This window comes from Drosophila busckii, chromosome 3L, assembly GCF_011750605.1.
Source record: "Drosophila busckii strain San Diego stock center, stock number 13000-0081.31 chromosome 3L, ASM1175060v1, whole genome shotgun sequence".
NCBI classification, from domain to species: Eukaryota; Metazoa; Arthropoda; class Insecta; order Diptera; family Drosophilidae; genus Drosophila; species Drosophila busckii.
The window spans coordinates 16,896,988-16,916,692 of NC_046606.1; the positions used below are offsets into that span (position 1 = coordinate 16,896,988).

General features: G+C 38.8%; 3 protein-coding genes across 19 annotated transcripts in view; 2 read left to right on the plus strand and 1 right to left on the minus strand.

Annotated features, from left to right (window-relative positions):
• LOC108599575 (protein alan shepard) overlaps nucleotides 1–19,705 on the minus strand; it is a 122,957-nt gene that overhangs the window by 52,164 nt on the left and 51,088 nt on the right. For all 17 annotated transcript variants that reach the window (XR_001915150.1, XM_017986511.1, XM_017986508.1 and 14 more), the window contains one exon: nucleotides 3,156–3,488. Coding sequence is in view for 16 of the 17 variants with exons in the window: in XM_017986511.1 (XP_017842000.1) it covers nucleotides 3,156–3,488 (333 nt within the window). In the remaining variant the exon portion in view is untranslated. The remainder of the gene's footprint in view (nucleotides 1–3,155; nucleotides 3,489–19,705) is intronic.
• Nucleotides 7,945–9,066, plus strand: LOC108599580 (angiopoietin-related protein 1). The gene is made up of 3 exons (XM_017986519.2): nucleotides 7,945–8,038; nucleotides 8,093–8,806; nucleotides 8,863–9,066. The coding sequence occupies exons 2-3, from the start codon at nucleotides 8,151–8,153 to the stop codon at nucleotides 8,975–8,977; spliced, it is 771 nt and encodes a 256-aa protein (XP_017842008.2). The 5' UTR covers nucleotides 7,945–8,038; nucleotides 8,093–8,150; the 3' UTR covers nucleotides 8,978–9,066.
• LOC117134773 (ryncolin-1-like) lies at nucleotides 13,819–14,327 on the plus strand. Its single transcript, XM_033293447.1, has 3 exons — nucleotides 13,819–13,880; nucleotides 13,994–14,067; nucleotides 14,124–14,327. The coding sequence occupies exons 1-3, from the start codon at nucleotides 13,839–13,841 to the stop codon at nucleotides 14,236–14,238; spliced, it is 231 nt and encodes a 76-aa protein (XP_033149338.1). The 5' UTR covers nucleotides 13,819–13,838; the 3' UTR covers nucleotides 14,239–14,327.

The window sequence follows — 19,705 nt, forward strand, 5'->3', positions numbered from 1 at the left end:
ACAATAGCTTTAACTAGAAACTAACAATTGTGCCACCAAGTGGATGACAGTGGGTTGAGAAGTGCATTAACACAAATGTTGGAACTTAACAGAAGCTTAAGATGATTCGCGTGTAGATCGCAAGTGAAAACTAATGAATAATTACAAACTTTTCATCAAAAAATAATGAATAATATTTGTGCTTAGTTAAACAATAAAACAGTTAATCTCTATCGATATACAGACCACAAACTATTTGAACACATTTTGAAATAGTTAATACTAAAATAAATGTGTAATAAAAATAAATGTATAAATTATCATAAGCAGCGCCAAGACTAGTCGCAAGTTAAGTTTACACTTTAATTTAATCAGTTAAAATGTAAACTTTTCAGTAATAAATAATACAAATTATTTATGTTTCGTAAGCAATAAAAAAGTTAAGCAAGTTAACATAAGCTTAAGCTTAACAGCGCCAAGACGAGTTGCGCTTGAATTGCATCTTAATTAAAAAGCAATTAATAATATTTGTGATTAGTTAATAGGACAAAAGTTAATCTTAAAGTTGGCTAGACGCATTTTGCTTCAAACGTTTATCGTTTCAAACGCACTGAAGGAGAAAAGTCAATTATAATTAAAACAAATTTCATTTTAGTTATCAGCCTGGCATTATCGCTAGAGCTGGGGGCGGCTAATACTTGAATAAAGCCGCTGGGCGCTGCACTAACGACGCTCGGAATCAAATGCGATAATCTATGGCTCGAGGGCGCGGACAACGCAGCGACGGCGAACAAACACACAAAAGCAACAGCCAAAAAGGCTTTTCATAAAAAAGAGGAGGCAAAGCGAAGAAAATAAGTAGCCGCACTTTATATTTATGAGCAGCATTCGCATGCAGCTTTAATGGCAGAGCGACAAAAAAAAAAAAAACAACTGAGAAACTGAAAAAAAACGATGTCAAAAGTAATGGGCAAAAATGAGTGAACGAGACGCTGGACAATGTACAGGTGGCAAGTGGCAAGCGCACAAAAATACATTTGCTTGGATTATTTAACTACGAATCGACCTGCCTGCGGGTCAGCAAAGGATGGCGGCTGGTTGGGGGCGGGGGCGTGTCGACCACGAAAACCAATGCAAAGAAATCGCTTTTGGTTACCTGCGGCGCAAAAGCAAAAACCAAAGGCAACACACAAAATATAAATAAAAGCTATAGAGCTATGCCCCATGCTTTTTGTTATTTATTTGCTCGTTTATTTTCAGCACTTTTTCGGCGCATTTATTAGACAGAGTGAGAGAGAGAGAGAGCTTCAGCATTAGGGGCTGTTTGATGATTTGAGTGCTAGAGCTAGAAAATAAAGTGTAGCCACTAAGTCAGATACATACATTTCATTTTTTCTCGCCAGCTAGTGTCAGCAATTTGAACTTTGACAAGTTGTCAGTAGCAGCAGCAGCAGCATCAGCTCAGCTTATTTTTTTTTCTGAGTTTATTTTAGTGAATTGAAAATGATTTGTAAATCAAATTTGAAAAATGTTGAAAGCTCAGAGCGCGAGATAACGAGCCAATGGCATTGGCAGTGGAAAGACAGAGTTAAATAAATTGTGGGCAGAGATTTGTGGGGGGTTGGCGAGAAATTTGTCAAACTCAGCGCAGATTATTCTTCAGAATTCGGTGGCAAGAGGTTTGATGGTTTGATGCTGATTCAATTGGTTTGCTTTTAGGCCAACTGAACTGAAGCGCAGCTAAGCTGTCTATATAGTTGAATATGTATATCTGTGTGTCTATGTGTGTGTGTGTCTATTTTTTGGCGCAGCGGGATTATGGCCAACGAACTTTTGTGGGCGAGAGCGAGCAGCATTGAGTCTGACAGCGCTAAGCTGGACTGCTGTTGATGATGTTGCGGTTTTTGCCCAGACACACACACACACACACATACGCATAGACAAATAGACACACACACACACATAGATAACAATTGAGCTGCTGACTGTTGACTGTCAGCCATAAACTTCTTAATTGTTTGTTATTAATGATGGCATTGTTGTTGACTCTCAAATTGAAAATGACAAAAATAAATGGCCAACAGACTAGGCTTAAGCCCAAGAACTGACTTTGATGAATGCCGCCTGGCAACAGTCGAGCCGGCTCGGTTAACTAATTGATTGAGCACAGGCCGCATAAACAAAATAGAAGAAAAGCAATTGCTGCAAATTAATACCAAAGCACTTTTCACGCCAATCACACACACACACACACACAGAGATCGATAGACTATGTGTAAGTGTGCGTGCTGTAAATAAATTGTCGCTTGAGCAATTTTCAATAAATTGACAGTGGATCTCCTCTATAGTGTTCGCTGCTTACTCCATTTGCTGGCCAAGTTAATAGAGGTAGCGCTTTGAAGTGTAAAGCGCTTGGAATTCCATTTCCTTTTTGATGGACGCACATAAATTTGCGATTATGCGGCTCATTACATCAAAAAGTGCGCCTGGGACATGCTGATGAGCTAAGAGAGCTCGCTCCAAGCTCTCTGTTCATATTTTATTCAAGTTGCATCTCGAATTACAATTTAAAGCCTGAGCCCGCCCACTAAAGTTGTTCGGAATTGTTAAGAATAGGTTCGATTGAACTATTCCTTAAACGAACTAATTCTCTGATTATTGGTACGTCTTCAGTTGTTCAGTCGTCAATTGTTCAGTCCCCTTATCGTTTGTCATATATCATATCAATAGTTTTTCTCATTGCTTATTCATTTATTTTCTAATATATATAATTTATCGACAGTGTTTAAGTAAAGGAATATACAGAACGATAATGGAAATGACCGACAATGGAACTCTTTTTTTTTTTTTTTTAAGCTTGATTTGTTTTCATTGGATCTTCTCTTTATGAGTCTAACAATAATGTGGCAAATCTTAAAATACATTATCTAACAGTTTAATTTTAACTGAATAGAGACTACATGGTCCTAATAATTAGCGCTGGATTGGAAGGTCGTTGAGCTTAATCCTTGAATTGAACTAGAATGGACGACTCTACTGCCTACCTGTTAATTTCTAAATATTAAGCTGACGCTATTGCCAACTAAACTCGAATTTAATTTCTAAATATTAAAACTAAAAACTGTTGCCAACTGTTCGGTGCGTCTGTTTAAAATGCCACCAATCATTGCACTCACCGTGGTTGTGGCCGGTGTGGTGGCCGTGTGCGGCGTATAGGCGGCATAGGCCGGCTGGGGCAGCGGGGCCGTGTAGCGATAGGCCTGCTGGGCGACGGCAGCGGCGGCTGCGGCGGCAGCTGGGGCATAGCCCTGGGGGGTCCAGCTGGTGGCACCGCGGTAGGGTGCGCCGGCCGCTAGAGCGGCGCCGGCAGCAGCAGCAGCTGGGCTAGTCATGGCCGGTGGACGCTGCGGTAATGCGCCTTTAAGAGCAACGGCTGAAGCGGTTAACGGTGCGCCGGGAAAAGCGCTGCGCTGATTTGAGTGTTGTGTGGCGGCGGCACTAGATGAGCCCTGCAAGGAGAAAAAAAAAAAAGAAAAATTATTAAAATATAAAAGTTATTGTATAGTCTTTGCTGGAATAAAACTCGCGACTTAAGTTCAATTATTCAAGTTCCGCTTTGTTATTTACATACTATGTTATGTTTCTTACAGTTTATGTTGATCGATTGTCAAGTCTGTTAAAAGCCACAATCGATAGATTCTCAATAGCGAGCGGAGCTAGCGGACTTACTACACATTTAAAATGAAAGTTTTAAATATTTTGCACTTCGAGTGAGTGATTTTTTCAAGTGTATTTATGCACATAAATATTGCAATGCATGGCTTAGTTTGGTGTTTTCAGTTTGCTTTGGTTTCTCGCATTTGTTGACATAAATAGCAACCGCAATCCACAGTCAGCAGCTGGGTCTAACGGTTGGCAAAGCTTTGCTTACCGCTAACAAAAACCGCCATGACATCCGCCATGCACACACACACACACACACATACGCATACAGCTCTGGATGGATTTTTGTTTTATTGAGTGCCAGTTGCGTTCGTTCGTCACGGCAAAGAATAAATAAAAAACAAAAAAATATATGGCTGCCCATAAATAATTTTTTGCTTTGTGTGTGTGTGTGTGTGTTTGTGTGTAGTGGGCGTGGCAGACGCAACAGTCGCCCTCAGGGTTTTTGTCCTTCGGTGCGAGGCTTCCTGTGCTCCAGTTTTGCATTGCAAATGCATATTTCGGTTATTTTCTTTGGCACTTTTTGTTTTCGGCGCTTATAAACACAAATAACAGTCGCCTCTCTATTTTTTCCATTTGCTGTAATTTTTGCGCTGCAGTTTACAAGGTGAATAATTTTCATGTGCCATTGTTGCAACCACAAGCAGCAGCAACAAAAAAAAAAAGAAAACAGAACAGAATGTTGTTATTTGGCAGCGTAAGCGGAAATAACAAAACGCCATTTTGTTTGTTTGATTGGCTGAGCAGTTGCAATGCTGTTGCAACTTGCGTGTTGCATGTTGTCGTTGATTTTTCAGATTTGCAAAATATGGCAAATATTTCGAATGTACAAGCATAGCTTATGCCACCTTCTGTGGCAAGCTTTCCAACTGGGAAGCGCTACAGTTAATTTCGGCGCGCATGCAATTGGAAATTTGCATGCGGTTTTGCTTAGTCAATAGTCAGTAGGGCTGGGGGAGGGGGCGTCGGTAATTTGGCAGCCAAATGACAGTGGCAACTTTAAGTTGCAAGTTGCGTGCTGTTGCTGATTGGCAAAAGTGCAGCTTGATTGCTCAACTTTATAGAGTTTAAAGCGTTGAGTAAATATCTTATTAAAACTAATTAGCATTCATTTATTTGTACGCAAAGCTTCATTAAAAGCTTCACACCATAGCCATTTGATAAATCCCTTAAAGCCACAAAGAAACTTTCAAGCAAGCAGCCCAAACCGCTCCACCCCGCCCCGCCCCATGTGAGCAGTAACAAACTGTTATGAGCATATTTGGCAAACTTCTAACTCACATCAATTGCTTTTTGCTGCTTCTCGTTCTTGGCCATAAAAACGAATGAACGAAGCGAAGGGAAGCATTTTAAGCGCCAGCAAATGCTATAAATTTAAGCCGCTAAATTAGACACGTTTGGCACATTGAAAGGGCCAGCCACACATACACACAGACACACTAACACCAACACATACTTATACAATTGCTATCGCTTTACGTGCAGCAAGCAAACGCCTCGCCTTGCCCCATGTTGCACGCTCTGCGGCTACGGCAAAAAATAATCATAAAGGTAATTATTTTATCGTTCGTTCAAATTCGCTTAATTTCCAAAAATAAAATAAAAAAGCACAAGAAAATTAAAAGAGGGAGAGCGACGACGACGACTAATGGAAAATATGAAACCCTAAGGGTAGTGGGCGACAGCAGCTGCAAGAGTAAGAGGGCAAGAGAGCAAGAGAAAGAGAGGGCAAGAGCGTTGGTGAACGTGATTAATTATCAAATTGGGAGCCATTATCGCGTGCACTTCGTGGGATGGTTTTTGTAAAGTTTTTGTGGCTCACGCACACACACACACACACATACAGCTCACACACACACACACTTACACTCTCTGCCTATTTTTGTTGACGCCTTTGTTCTATGTTCGGGCTTTTCTATTAGACACTTGCCGTTTTGCAAATTTTTATGCAAAGAACGTCTGCTGCCACGCCCTAAATTTGCTTTTTTTTTGCTGCCTTTATTGCGGCTCGAGATAATCGACATTTCCCTTCGCTTAAACTCTGCTGTCCTGACGCTGAAATTCGAGCGCAAAATATTAATGATAATAATTTATTACCAAGTGACAGGTGAACGCAGGAAACGGCAGCTCGAGTTGTTTGTGTGGGCGGGCGGGCGGTTGGGCGGTAGGTCGGTCGCTCGGTCGGTTGGGCGGTATGAGCGTCAAATGCTCAACGGAATTGGGAAGTAGCTTGGCATTGATAAACGTTTTGTGATTAGCGTTCAACATTGTTGTCATTTTTTGTTTTTTGCACGCACAAAATTTATGCGCAAATTTCAGTTATTTAAATTCTGTTATTTATGTGTACATTTTTTATTTGGCTTAGCACGTGTGCTTGCATAATTATTTAGCCCCGACAAATGTTTGCTTTTGTTATTAAATTCAACAACTATTTACGCTTTGATTTAGAGCAATGTGTTTTTTAAAGGCTTAGCATTTAAATTCGTTTAATGCTTTGCATAAACGTTTATACAAAGTGAAAAATAATATAAAAAGTACTCACTTGGCGATGCAAAGTCCCAAAACAAGTGAGAGAAGCGCGCCTCGCCTCGTTGCAAAAGTTGAATGCAAAAATATTTGCATTTTGCTTAAGAAATCTCTACACACACACACAAACACTCTCTCTCTCTCTCTGTCTGTGTGTGTGTGTGTGTGTGTTACTCTTTGCATAATTCATATTTTCCAACCACTTATTGTTTAAACTAAATAAAGCAAAAACTTTTTCCATAATTAAAACCGACGCCAAAGCGCTGCAGGTCGCCAGGGATGGGGGCGGACAGGCGGCCTAGCTTAAGGGTTGCAATAGACTGTGGGGGGTGGGCTGGTCAGGATATGGCCGCCCATATGCCCAACGGCAAAGGCGCAAGAGCAGAAAACAAAAGGTTTGCTCTGCTTCTGCTTCTTATTTTTCCGCTGCTTTGGCAGGCGCACAAATTTTCGCTTTTCATACATTAGTCTGCGATTAGCAGGGTATGCTCGACTACCACATACACATAGCATTAGCGGGACAGCGTATTTGATAGTCGCCTTAACTTGACGCTTGCTTTTTGTTTATTGTTTGCTGTCTATTTTTAATTCTATGCGCTAAATTAAATTTTGTATTGTCCTCACAGTTCGGCATGAAAAATTCACAAGCGCAAAATGTGCCTTAGAATAATGCCAAAAGGAGGCGGGGCGCGTGGCATTAAGCTAAATATAGCAGCAACTAAAAATCATCAAAACAAAAGACTAAAAATGAAAATGAGCGAGAGCACACACGCACATATAGACACATGTGTGTGTGTGTGTGCAGCCTATTTTGCATATTTTCTATGAAAAAATTCTATAGAATCTTTTTTTCTAGAGCTAAGCCCAGCGGCTAGAAAGGGAAACTAGTCGAGCTGAGATTTATACAATTTTTTTTTGCAATTATTTTATTTTGTTGCTTGCATGTGTGTGTGTGTGTATGCATGCATATTTATATGTTTGCATGAGTAGTAGTGGTAGTTGTTGTTGTTGTTGTTGTGAAGGCTGCTGCACTTGTTAGTTAGTAAGGTATGTGAATTATTCATGTATAGAGAGTAAAAAAAAAATAGTCAAGTTGATTAGATTGCATTTTAATTTGCATGTTATTTAAATGCAATTTCGATTAGGACAACAGCAAATGGTCTCTGAGCTAACACTTTCTATTGATTAAAATAAGCTGACAAAGTTAGCTGCTATGAATTTGAACATGAGCGTAGCCGTAATATTAATTAGCAGGCGGTAGTTAGCACCTTTTAACTTTATATTTGAATTAAAGCCAAAAACTTAAAAGATGTTATTATGAGAGAGTATCGATAGTATCGATAATAAACAAGTCTCATATGTTTCGAATATCAATGTAAGCTCAAGGAAATAAATTTCCGTATTAAAACTAATTAGAATAAAATTATTTGAATAAAATGTCATTCATTAATAAGTGCGCAATAAATTTTCTAAATTAATTTTAATTGCAATAAATGCACTTTGCTTATCTTGAACCTTTTCTATTTATGACCCAAGCTGCCATAATATAATATAGACTGCTATCAGCTGCCTACGCTCAAGCTAAGCGTGATGTCCCAACTGAACGATAACCTTGCTTGACATTATAGAAAATAAATGGCACAAGCGCTTATCGCTCATCGCTTAGGTGTATAAAAAGGCAATGAAAGTTCAGCTCAAGATCAGTTTTAATTGAGACAAAATGAAGCTAGGACTAGAAGTTGCGCTGCTAAGCTTTATATTACTAAACTTGAATGTAATATATACACTGACTGCATCCACCGACATTGAGGTAAGAATTGTGCACAAAAATGAAAAGTAAACTACAAGTGCTAATTGCTTGCAGCAATTCGATAAGCTATGTGGGGAGCTAATTGAGACTTTGCAAAGAACGATAGCGCTGCATGAAAGTAATATGGAATATAAATGAATTGCTTGCTGTAAAGCGGCAGCAACTTGCGGAGCTCCGTGAACGCGCAACACAGCAACAAAATACGCAGAATAACAATTGCACTAAATGTGAGCGGGAGTTGGCGCATCGAGTTCATCAGCTGCAGGCGCAACAGCTCAAGCCATGTGAGCTACCGACGACTACGAATGTTCCGCCCAGTCGTAATGCCAGTGACTTGCTCTACGATAACGAGTTAGCTGGACCCGGCTGGATCGTCATACAGCAGCGCATCAATGGCTTGGAGAATTTCAATCGCAGCTGGCAGGACTATCGCAATGGCTTTGGCTCTTTTGAGGGCGACTTCTTTCTGGGACTTGAGCACATTTATCGACTGACTAATGCGCAGCGACATGAGCTCTACATACATATGGAGAGATTCAATGGCTCCACTTACTTTGCACGCTACAGTGATTTTAGAATCTCACGCGAACGCGATGAGTATCGATTGCAAGAGTTGGGCGACATGACGGGCACTGCCGCGGATAAACTGACTTACCATAAATATCAGCAGTTCTCTACATACGATCGCGACACTGATTCTGGCGGTTGTGCCAAGAAATACTACGGAGGCTGGTGGTATAAGGGTCATAACTGGCATTGTTCATTTTCGTAAGTAGCCTATCTAACTGTATTTAATTTACATTAATTGTTTGTTTCAATTGTAGCAATTTGAATGGCAAATACTTTCAAAGCGAAAAGGAATCCAATTTGGCCGTTTATTGGGGCCAGGAGTTCTCGTTGCTAACAGTGAAAATGCTCATACGCCCCGTTGGCAAATAAGTATACGCAACATATTTTAAAGCAACATTCAAATAAATGCCAGCGCTTAACTGAAAAAAATCTTTAAGCGGCTTTGATAGCAAACAAGACTCGCATTTTGTTTCGTCGCTTGTAATCCATGCAGGGTAATAAATCTTTTGTCTGCTCTCAGCTCTCGACTCCAAAAACTGTGTAAGACCAGATGCAGCATTTTCTTTAGCTATTTTTGCTAGAATTTCATGTATTTTTTTTGGTAGCGGCTTTTGTTTACGAATATTGCAATTAAAATGACAATTAAAATAAGCGAATTATAAACATTATCGAAAGTATTCGGCAATTTAAAAAAATTACTGCCACATGGCAAACAGCATACACTTAGTATATATACTAAATGTGAAAGAAGGTATATTATTATGAGTATCGATAGTATCGATATCGAGATGCGAATGCGAATTGAATTTTCTAAGTTCATTTTAAATTTTCGATTAGGACAACAACAAGTTGTCTCTGAGCTTATACTTTCTATTTATTGAAGTAAGCTGACATATTTGGCTGCTATGAATTTCAACATAAGCGTAGCTGGAATATAAATTAAGAGGCGGTAGTTAGCACCTTTGAACTTTCTATTTGAATTAAAACCAAAAACTGCATTCCATTAGAATAAAGTTTGAATTCAAACAGACTGCAATGCATTCAAAATAAAAATTTATATTAAATAATACAAAAGGAATTAGCTCAACATCAAAGTAATTTGTTAAAAATGCACTCTAGGCTTAATTCAAACTAAGATTGGAAGCAAATGAATCTAATATACAGATTCATTGAATTTTAGTTGATTCATTCGTTACATTCGTAACTCTAAAATTTTCTGCCAACTTCTTTATTATTTTCATTTAAGTCTCATCATTTACTTTTACTTCACTTTTTCATTTCAAGTTCATTGCACTCTTTACATGGATTTATTATACCGAAATTCCTCTGATTCCCTTTTATATTGTATTGCCAGTAGGCCCATAATTCAGTCACAACTGCTCTATTAGCATTACAGACAGCTCCATTAGTATTATTTGTGTCATTTCTTTAGAAAATAAACTCTCAGCTTCGCAGCAGCATGCCAAAGCAGATAATGCACATAATTCATTTTGCAAAGCGAAATTCCTAACAATGAGGCAATAAAAAATGTTTTATTTGCCAGTTTTAGGTAGGCAATAGCATTTTGATATCTGCATTCGCTACCTAACCTAACTAAAAGTGTCTATAAAAAGGGCTCAAATGTCGACAATTTCCATTATGCAAAGGAGATAAAAGATACCAAAAGCTGAAGGCAATTCATCTCAGTGCGTTTTATTATATGAAGCTCAAGCTCGAGCTCCAGCTCAAGCTCCATGCCCAAGCCAAGTGAGGCATAAAACTGACTGAATGCTCTCTCTCTCTCTTTCGCTCTGGGGGCACCTTTAGCGGCAGCGACGCGTGCAAGTTTTATGTTTCCATCATAAACGATAATATATTATAGTACTGCGAACATTAAGCAGAAAGCAAAGCAACTCATGCGGCGTTCGGTTACATGAAACGCTACTGGAGACCTCAACAAGCCTTCTGGGCTTTTTTTATTTTTTATTTTTTCCAAGCCAACGTCTGCACAATAATCAATTTAAAATTTTGCACGCCCTGGCTGTCAGTAGGACATTCAACAAATTTTCATTAAATGTAACAGCTAAACAAAAAAGGAAAGAGAAAGAGAGAACAACAATAAATATAACAACAAACAGCATTGCACACACACACACACACACACAGGCAAAAATCCAATAAAACGAACGAGTTGAAATGTCGCACGGCTGGCATAGAAACTGAGCTGAGAGGAGGCGTGGCATGCAGCTTAGCGTCAGTCATTGCCGTTCTCGTTGTCGTTGTCGTTGTGATTTGAAGACATTTTTCTTGAGCTTACAACAACAATTGCACAAGCAGCTAACACAACAACAACAACAACAGCAACGAAATGTGTAAGAAAATAAACATAAAAAATGACATTTACGACAAAATTACATTTCCAAAAACGAAAGGCAGACAGTTCGCTCTGCTGGGGCGTACAATATTTGAACTTGAACGACAGATCGTCTAAGCCTTTAACGCGCCAACAACAGCAGCAACAGCAACAGCAACAAGAGCAGCAGCAGCGGCAACAGCAACAGCAGTGAAAACTTTTGGCAGCTTCAACTGTATACAGTTTAGCCGTTGAAAACTTAAAACAGATGCTGGTTATTTATGTGCTTTGGCCAGCGTAAGAGTTTTTTGGGTGGTTCGAGAAAAAAATAACACTAAGCAGCACTAAAAAGAAAAGAAATTAAGACTTGGACGAATGGCATATGCTCTGCGAACTTTTAATGCTGAATAATATATGATATAGTTTAAAAGTAGCGGGAAAACTAAGTTGAGAAGAACTTTTAAAATATTGAGTTTTTATACAAGAGAAACAAATAAGAATGCTTACCAAAAAATCGAATTTTTGCTGACTTTCATTTAGAGGGGACAAACAAGAAAGCAAAATAATATTTTATTTTAGTTTAGTTTATTTTTAAAAGGATTTTTTATCCTTATTATTACTTTATTTTATGCTTACTTTAAAATCTAATTTAGTGTTGAGTTTTATTATAAGCTGTAAAATAATTAATTCCACTATAATTTTTGTATTATATTATTTTATTTCCAAACGTATTTTGTTGATAATACTAGAGAGTATCTTTTGTTGAGACTTTATACGATTGGAAATCATTCCAATTTACTGCAGAGTTTTATTTTATTCGAACAAATAAAAAAAGTTACTCCTTTGCTTATATTTCGCGCTGAAAATAATTTTTTAATGCATTCTTATATCCAAAAAGTCATATCGACTATGGTCACTAGTATTTTAAAAATATTTATAAGCTTTGTGAAATGCACACGACTTTGGCAGCTTAATGACTCCATGGCAACCTCTCTGACATACACTATCCCCAGCACTCTAGGGCAAAACTACTACAATATAAAAATAATTTTCAACTTTTTGGCGCACACGCTTCACACACCCGTTTGCCCTTTGCCCATGGCCTGGCCCCGTGGCTTGACTGCTGTTATTTATGCCCACGAAATTCATTTTAGGCGCAACATAAAATTACATTTCAAGCGGCCTCTGCTCCAGCCACTGCCACAGCCATTGCATTTATTTTGTATTTTGTATTTGCTGGCCATTTTTCCATTTGCCATTGTAATGCGCCAAGTTTTCGTTACACTTGCGCGGCCGTTTCGCCCCGCCCCGCGCGCTTCATGGCTTCGAAATTATTTTTGTTAATAAATTCAAATGCAGCTGTAAAGTGGCGCTGCAACTGTCGGCAGTTGGCCAAAGCACGACTCATTTAAGCCATCATTTAAGCCCGCTTCTGCTGCCAGTCACGTGCGCATCATAAATTCCTTTAACCTCCAAACCTACTACACAACGGCCCCTAACCACGCCCCCGCCCCCGCTACCGCCCCCGCTACCGCCGCCGCATCCGCCTCCGCAACTGCAAAATTAAAATTTTAGTTTTAATGAAAATTGTGCGCTGTAAATTGTTTTGCGACTGCATTTATATTTAGTGTGCACTTTTATTGAATTTTTAATGAGCACCAAAAACTGAACGCAACGCTCAAATGTAGGCAATGCATTTTTATATGCGCACAATACCATATTACAATTAAAAAGGCAATTAAAATAAGCGAATTATAAACATTATCGAAAGTATTCAGCAAATTAAAAATATAACTGCCACATGGTAAACAGCACAAACTTAGTATATATACTAAATGTAAGAGCAGGTTTATTATTATGAGAGAGTATCGATAGTATCGATAAAAAATCGAATATCAATGTAAGCTCAAGGAAATAAATTTCCATATTAAAACTAATTATAACACTTATCTGAATAAAATGTGATTCATTTTATTTTTATTAATGCGCATTAAATTTTCTAAATTCATTTGAATGCATGGACTTTGCTTATCTTGAAGCTTTTTTATATATGACCCAAGCCCCTATATATAGACTGCTATCAGTTGCTAAGCGTGAAGTCCCAACTGAAAGATAAGTTTGCTTGACGTTATATAAAATAAATGCCACAAGCGCTTATCGCTCAAGTGTATAAAATGGCAATGCAAGCTCAGCTCAAGCTCAGTTTTAATTGAGTCAAAATGAAGCTAAGACTACAAGCTGTGCTGCTAAGCTATATATTACTAAACTTGAATGTAATATATACACTGACCGCATGCACTGACAATGAGGTAAGAATTGTGCACAAAAATGAAAAGTAAACTACAAGTGCTAATTGCTTGCAGCAATTCGATAAGCTATGTGGGGAGCCCTTGAACGTTTTGAGGGAGAGACTTCACGATAAGGAGCAGCTAATTGAGACTTTGCAAAGAACGATAGCGCTGCATGAAAGTAATACGGCGAATATAAATGAATTGCTTGCTGTAAAGCGGCAGCAACTTGCGGAGCTCCGTGAACGCGCAACACAGCAACAAAATACGCAGCAGCAAAATAACAATTGCACTAAATGTGAGCGGGAGTTGGCGCATCGAGTTCATCAGCTGCAGGCGCAACAGCTCAAGCCATGTGAGCTACCGACGACTACGAATGTTCCGCCCAGTCGTAATGCCAGTGACTTGCTCTACGATAACGAGTTAGCTGGACCCGGCTGGATCGTCATACAGCAGCGCATCAATGGCTTGGAGAATTTCAATCGCAGCTGGCAGGACTATCGCAATGGCTTTGGCTCTTTTGAGGGCGACTTCTTTCTGGGACTTGAGCACATTTATCGACTGACTAATGCGCAGCGACATGAGCTCTACATACATATGGAGAGATTCAATGGCTCCACTTACTTTGCACGCTACAGTGATTTTAGAATCTCACGCGAACGCGATGAGTATCGATTGCAAGAGTTGGGCGACATGACGGGCACTGCCGCGGATAAACTGACTTACCATAAATATCAGCAGTTCTCTACATACGATCGCGACACTGATTCTGGCGGTTGTGCCAAGAAATACTACGGAGGCTGGTGGTATAAGGGTCATAACTGGCATTGTTCATTTTCGTAAGTAGCCTATCTAACTGTATTTAATTTACATTAATTGTTTGTTTCAATTGTAGCAATTTGAATGGCAAATACTTTCAAAGCGAAAAGGAATCCAATTTGGCCGTTTATTGGGGCCAGGAGTTCTCGTTGCTAACAGTGAAAATGCTCATACGCCCCTTTGGCAAATAAGTATACGCAACATATTTTAAAGCAACATTCAAATAAATGCCAGCGCTTAACTGAAAAAAATCTTTAAGCGGCTTTGATAGCAAACAAGACTCGCATTTTGTTTCGTCGCTTGTAATCCATGCAGGGTAATAAATCTTTTGTCTGCTCTCAGCTCTCGACTCCAAAAACTGTGTAAAACCAGCTGCAGCATTTTCTTTAGCCATTTTTGTTAGAATTTCATGTATTTTTTTTTGGTAGCGCCTTTTGTTTATGAACCCCCCCACCCACTCGACCCACCCAGACCGCAAAACGAAGGCGGTTTTTACAGCATTTGGCAAGCGCAACAATTCGGTGCGCGCGGCTTAGCCAAATACACAAACACAAAATTTAATTATAATTCCCAGGCTTGCTTTTCAATTTGAAGGTTTATTCTGCTTTTTCCTCTTTTGAAAATTGTCTGTCTGCAGTTTTTTTTTTTGATGATATTGCGCTGTTTGCTGCTGCGGCATGACGCACTGTGGAAAGTTTGGCCGAGCTCAAGTCTAAACAAATGCATCAAGTTACGTGTTTAAATTTTAAATATAAAAGCTGCTCATGCTCTCACATATCACGGGCGCATAGCTTTTGCATTGAAAGAGTAGCCAAAGCGACACTTGGGCATTGTGCTCGGGTTTTTCTTAAGACCTCTCCAGGAAAAAGGCTTCTGGTCTGCTGGAGCTGGAGGTGGAGCTGGAGCTGTAGCCAGAGCTAAGCAGTCAAAGCGAGTTGAGTTTTCGTTTTCAAAAGCATCGTTAGCGTATAATTAAGAGCATCAAGTGCGCCACAGCTTTATTTAGTTTATGCTTTAGTTGCAGCTGGCATGGAATGCAGAGCAGAAAGCTGTAAGAGCTGGCAAATGTGGTTTTAATTAAAAATAATCGAGTTTTGTGTGCAAATTGCAACAAAATGAGTTGACAAAAAAGTTTTGTCACAAGGCCAGCAACAAATACACACCCAAGCACACACACACACACACACATGTGTGTACAAGTGCGCCGCCATTTTGTAAGACATGTTGCGTTCGTTTGTGTGTGTGTGTAAAGCCAACAAAATGAAAATGTCATGGCACATAAAGGCAGGAAGAGCGTACGTGACTCGCATTGCCGGAAATTAAGCGGTGTCCCAACACGTCCAACACACACACACACACACATACATTTGTGTGAAGACGCGCTTCAGGCATTGGCAATATGCACAAGTTGCTTGAATGGCAATTGCAAAGCCGCAAAATGTCGCTTGTTTGCCAATAACAATGAAAGAAAAAAAGGGAATAAAATGTAGCAAAAGAAAATAAAGCTGCAGCCAATGAAAATAGCAATATGCTTAAGCTTCACATTTTTGCAACAAAATTGCCGTAATTATAATATTTTTTTTTTTGGCCGTTGATATCCAATGCGAACTTAATTTGTTAGAAATACAAAGTCTGAATTTCCAATTTCATTGCAATTATGCAAATGACCACACAATACGAAAATTTGCGTTTTTACTCACAAAGTTGAATTCAGCAGCTGAGCGGCGCTCTCGTTTTAGTTCTTGAAATGCAATTTGATGGTAATTGCGTTGACTGATGTTGCTGCTGTTATCGCTACTACTGTTGTTGTTGTTGCTGTTGTTGTTGCTATAGCGATTTGACTCACGCTGCAAATTGAATTGCAAGCGCAACAATGATAAACGATGCCGCAATCGCTCCACACTGCTTATGTTGCTATCATCCTGCTGCTGCTGCTGCTGCTGTTGAGCTGTGGTTGCCGTTGTCGTTGACGTATTGTTGGGCATTCTGATAAGACAGCGACGTTCAAGCGTGATCAAGCGCTGAATTAACACTGAGGCCTGGCTCACGAACAGCAGACTAAACACAAATGTATCAGTAGCCAAGCAATATAAACAAAACAAATGTCAGTTAAAGCGTCAGCAAAATCGCTTCATTATAATGTAGACAAATCGTTGGAATCGCTTTCAGCGCAGCTATGAAATTTGAGCGAGCTTATAAATAAATTAAAAAATATAAGCCTTGACTGTTGATATACTAAGGGAACTATTTGTATCATTTAATATATATTTTAAAGATATTGTATTATTTAGAATAAATATATTTTTTTTTTCGTTCGATAGTAAAGTAAATATTTCGACTTTAATTGAACTCAAATGCTTTTTAATCTTATGCTCAGATCTTTATTTATATTTATTATTATTAGGGCATGTTTAATTATTATTTTGTTCTTAAATGAAGCAAACATTACAGCAATTATTTCGTCCACATACTTTCGGCCACTCTAGTATTCTTTTGATATTTAAAGAGACTTTGAAAAATCAAATGAAAATATTTATTTTAATAGTCCAGCTGGAAGTATTTGTTTATTTTTACGAACTCTCTTGCTTTCATTGCTTTGGCGCTGGCAACAATATTTATTTAAATTTGCGCAAAATATAATAAATGCGAGAGCATTGCTCTTCATATACTAAATAATATATTTAGTTTTTTTTTTTTTCGCACATTAATGAGCTTTGCTGTGAGTGCCTCGAATTATGCATAACAAAGCAAAGAGAACGGACTCAACTTAAAAAGCACTTAACTAACCATAATTCATGCGCATTGTGCTGCTTCTTAGCTAATTTATATACGCACACACACACACATACACAGAGAGTCTTATTTGCAACTAAAAGCTTTTGACAAGGTTAAGTAGAAATTTTGAAATGCTCCAGAGAATGTTGATTTGAGTACGGTTGGCTGCTTAAGCTGGAGATCATAGCAAGGCTTGCAGCTCACCCACACACACACACACACACACACACAGACATAGAATAATAAAATCAATAAAGCAGACATGCGTACATACTTTGTAGCTTGGTCAAAAATAAAATACAAATTTAGCTTTGGCAAATAAAATGTGGGCAATTATTTAAGCTTTTAACATGTCAGCCACGTGACATACGCACAACCAAACAAAACGTAACGGAAATGGCAGCAAATGTATTGTTAAGGCAGTTTAGCAATTGAATTTTGATTTGGGTTGCCAACAAAATGTATACACATATATCCTTCCAGCTGATGAATGGCTTCAAGCATCGTTAAACGCAACACATGTTCAAGTAAAAAATACCTACGAAACTAGTAAAGACATTGGGGGGGGGTTGGGGGGTGGGCAAGAGTTAAAGAAATCAAATGTCAAGCTTTTGTTTGAGACGCACATTTGACTCAAGGCTTTCTAATGAGTTTTCAGTAGAATGCCTAAAGTTGCCAAATAAACCAAATTTGATGTCTAAAAATAAGCTAAAGGTTCATTTCAATTTCTCGTTTATTTTTAAATAAACAAGTTGACATCAATTGGATTTTATTTCCATTTCTTTGTCGTGGGCTGAACTTTGTAGACATCAATTATGCCGCTGGCAAAATCCATTTCGAAATGAATGCGGCCCAGAGCTATTTTCGCTCTCTCTCTCTCTCTCTGTTGAGTTGAGTTGTGGAAAATGTTTGCTTAAGTCAATCAACGAGCCTGATTGCTGAACTTGAACTAATTTGCTAAGATTTAACAAAAACGCAAGCAAACGCTACCCGAGGCTTCTAAAGTTAATTACAATAATGAAGCTAATTTAGTTGATGCGGTGAAAGGCAGCAGCGAAAAAGAAAGAAAGCCACAAATTAGTGCAAGCATAACCAAAGGACATTTCACAGAGAGCTGAGAGCTTTGCCTTGCGGTTTGGCTGCCTGGGTGGACCCCAAACTTATCTCAATCTTAGCGACAATTTTTCAGCGCGTGCTTTGATCACAACATGATGGCAAAAGGTATTTGTGTTGCTGCGGTCAACTTAAAAATTATTTGCTTTTCGCCTCGCTGACTGCCGCCGCCGCCGCCGCCGCTGCCGCCGTTGCCTTGTTATGCGTATAATTTATAAACTTTTGCCACACAGAGAGCGGGGCGTCATTTTCACTTTGTATTTAATTAGTGCGTGCACTGTTCAGAGTCTCTCTGTGTGTGGTTGAAGTTTTGAGTTAATGCCAGAGCTACGCCTCCAACGACTACTTAAAAAAAAAAACCGAGCCAGCCCCAGCCCCAACCCCAGCTAGCAAACACTTAAGTTGTCGAGGGGCCGCACTGCAGGCACTCGTGAAAGTTATTAACTGCCACTAATTACACATTTTTGCCTTTGCCTACGCATTTATATTCCTTGCCAGTTACTTTTTCATTGCGATCTGAGAAGCCAGCATATGACTCTGCAGCGCTAGAGCCACAGCCAGAGCCATGAAAATTCTGGTAATTATTGTAACATTGCTTGCTCGCCGACGACGACGACGACTTGACTTGGCTCTCATCTTAATTACGTTGGATTATAAATATTACAAAAAAACGAAAGCGCACACAAAAAGACCGAGTCATAATAATAATAATAATAACGGAAGTTGTTGCCAGTAATCAGGCATTGAGACAGGCAAAACCATTTCGTGTCAGCCAGCATTGAGAAATGGCCGCTTAATGAGCAGAGCACAGCTCGTGCAGCTATTAAAACTCAAGGCTATCGAAAAATATGCTTTAAGAACTGTATATATTTTGCTTTTTATTTTTTAAACACACATGTGCTGACTGCTGAAAACTTTTATAAATAAACATGCATCAGCTGTCAGCATTTTATGAAAACAGCTGCTGCTGCTGCTGCTGGCGACTCAAGTCACGTCAACAAGCATTTCTTGTTGTTTTTTTCTTTTTTATTAGTTTATTAGTTTCGTTCTTAAGCCTGAACCAGCACTATGGCTGCTTTTATTATTTTTTGTAAAATTTAACGCAGCTGTTAACGTACAGCTTACATCAAAAGCTCATGTAGCCAACCCTTAAGCAAGCACTTAACAACACTGGCTGCTAGAAACTGTACACCCAACTGAGCGAAAATCTATATAAAATAAACAAGTGATGGCAAGAAATATAAAGTTTCAAAATAACAAGACATATTAAGTAGGGCCAAAAGCTGTAGCTGGAGCTGGACACATGTGTGTGTATGTGTGTCTATGTGTGTGTATTGTTAAGCTAAGGATATGCTTTTGTAGTGGGCACTCTAAGCGTGCTCGCTTGATGAGCAGCTGCAACGCACACTTGTCTGGAAAAGCGAGAAAATATGAAAGCGCAATAAAAATGAACGAGAAGTTAGTATGCTAGGGTCGTTCTAGTTGATAGCTGTACAACAGCTAAAAAATAGTATAGCATATATTACTAATATGGGAAATTCTGAGAATATTTTCAAATTCTGCTTCCACGAAAACTCATATTAAAGTTCTTTTGAATAAAAATAAAAAATTCGCAATTCCATTGAATGCAACTTTTTATTTAGCATTAAAACAAGCTCATAACAGTATGGAATTATAAAATGTTATGTTTATTTATATTATAGCATTAAAACATTACCTTCGCTTTGGGTTAATTTTAATCTTTCACCCATCAAATTGACCCCACTCCAC

Coding starts and splice junctions, on each gene's coding strand:
- LOC108599580 (XM_017986519.2), top strand. CDS start 8,151: ATGAAAGTAATATGGAATATAAATGAATTGCTTGCTGTAAAGCGGCAG. Junction 8,807..8,862: donor AACTGGCATTGTTCATTTTC/GTAAGTAGCCTA, acceptor TTTCAATTGTAG/CAATTTGAATGGCAAATACT.
- LOC117134773 (XM_033293447.1), top strand. CDS start 13,839: ATGGCTCCACTTACTTTGCACGCTACAGTGATTTTAGAATCT. Junction 13,881..13,993: donor CTACAGTGATTTTAGAATCT/CACGCGAACGCG, acceptor GATCGCGACACT/GATTCTGGCGGTTGTGCCAA. Junction 14,068..14,123: donor AACTGGCATTGTTCATTTTC/GTAAGTAGCCTA, acceptor TTTCAATTGTAG/CAATTTGAATGGCAAATACT.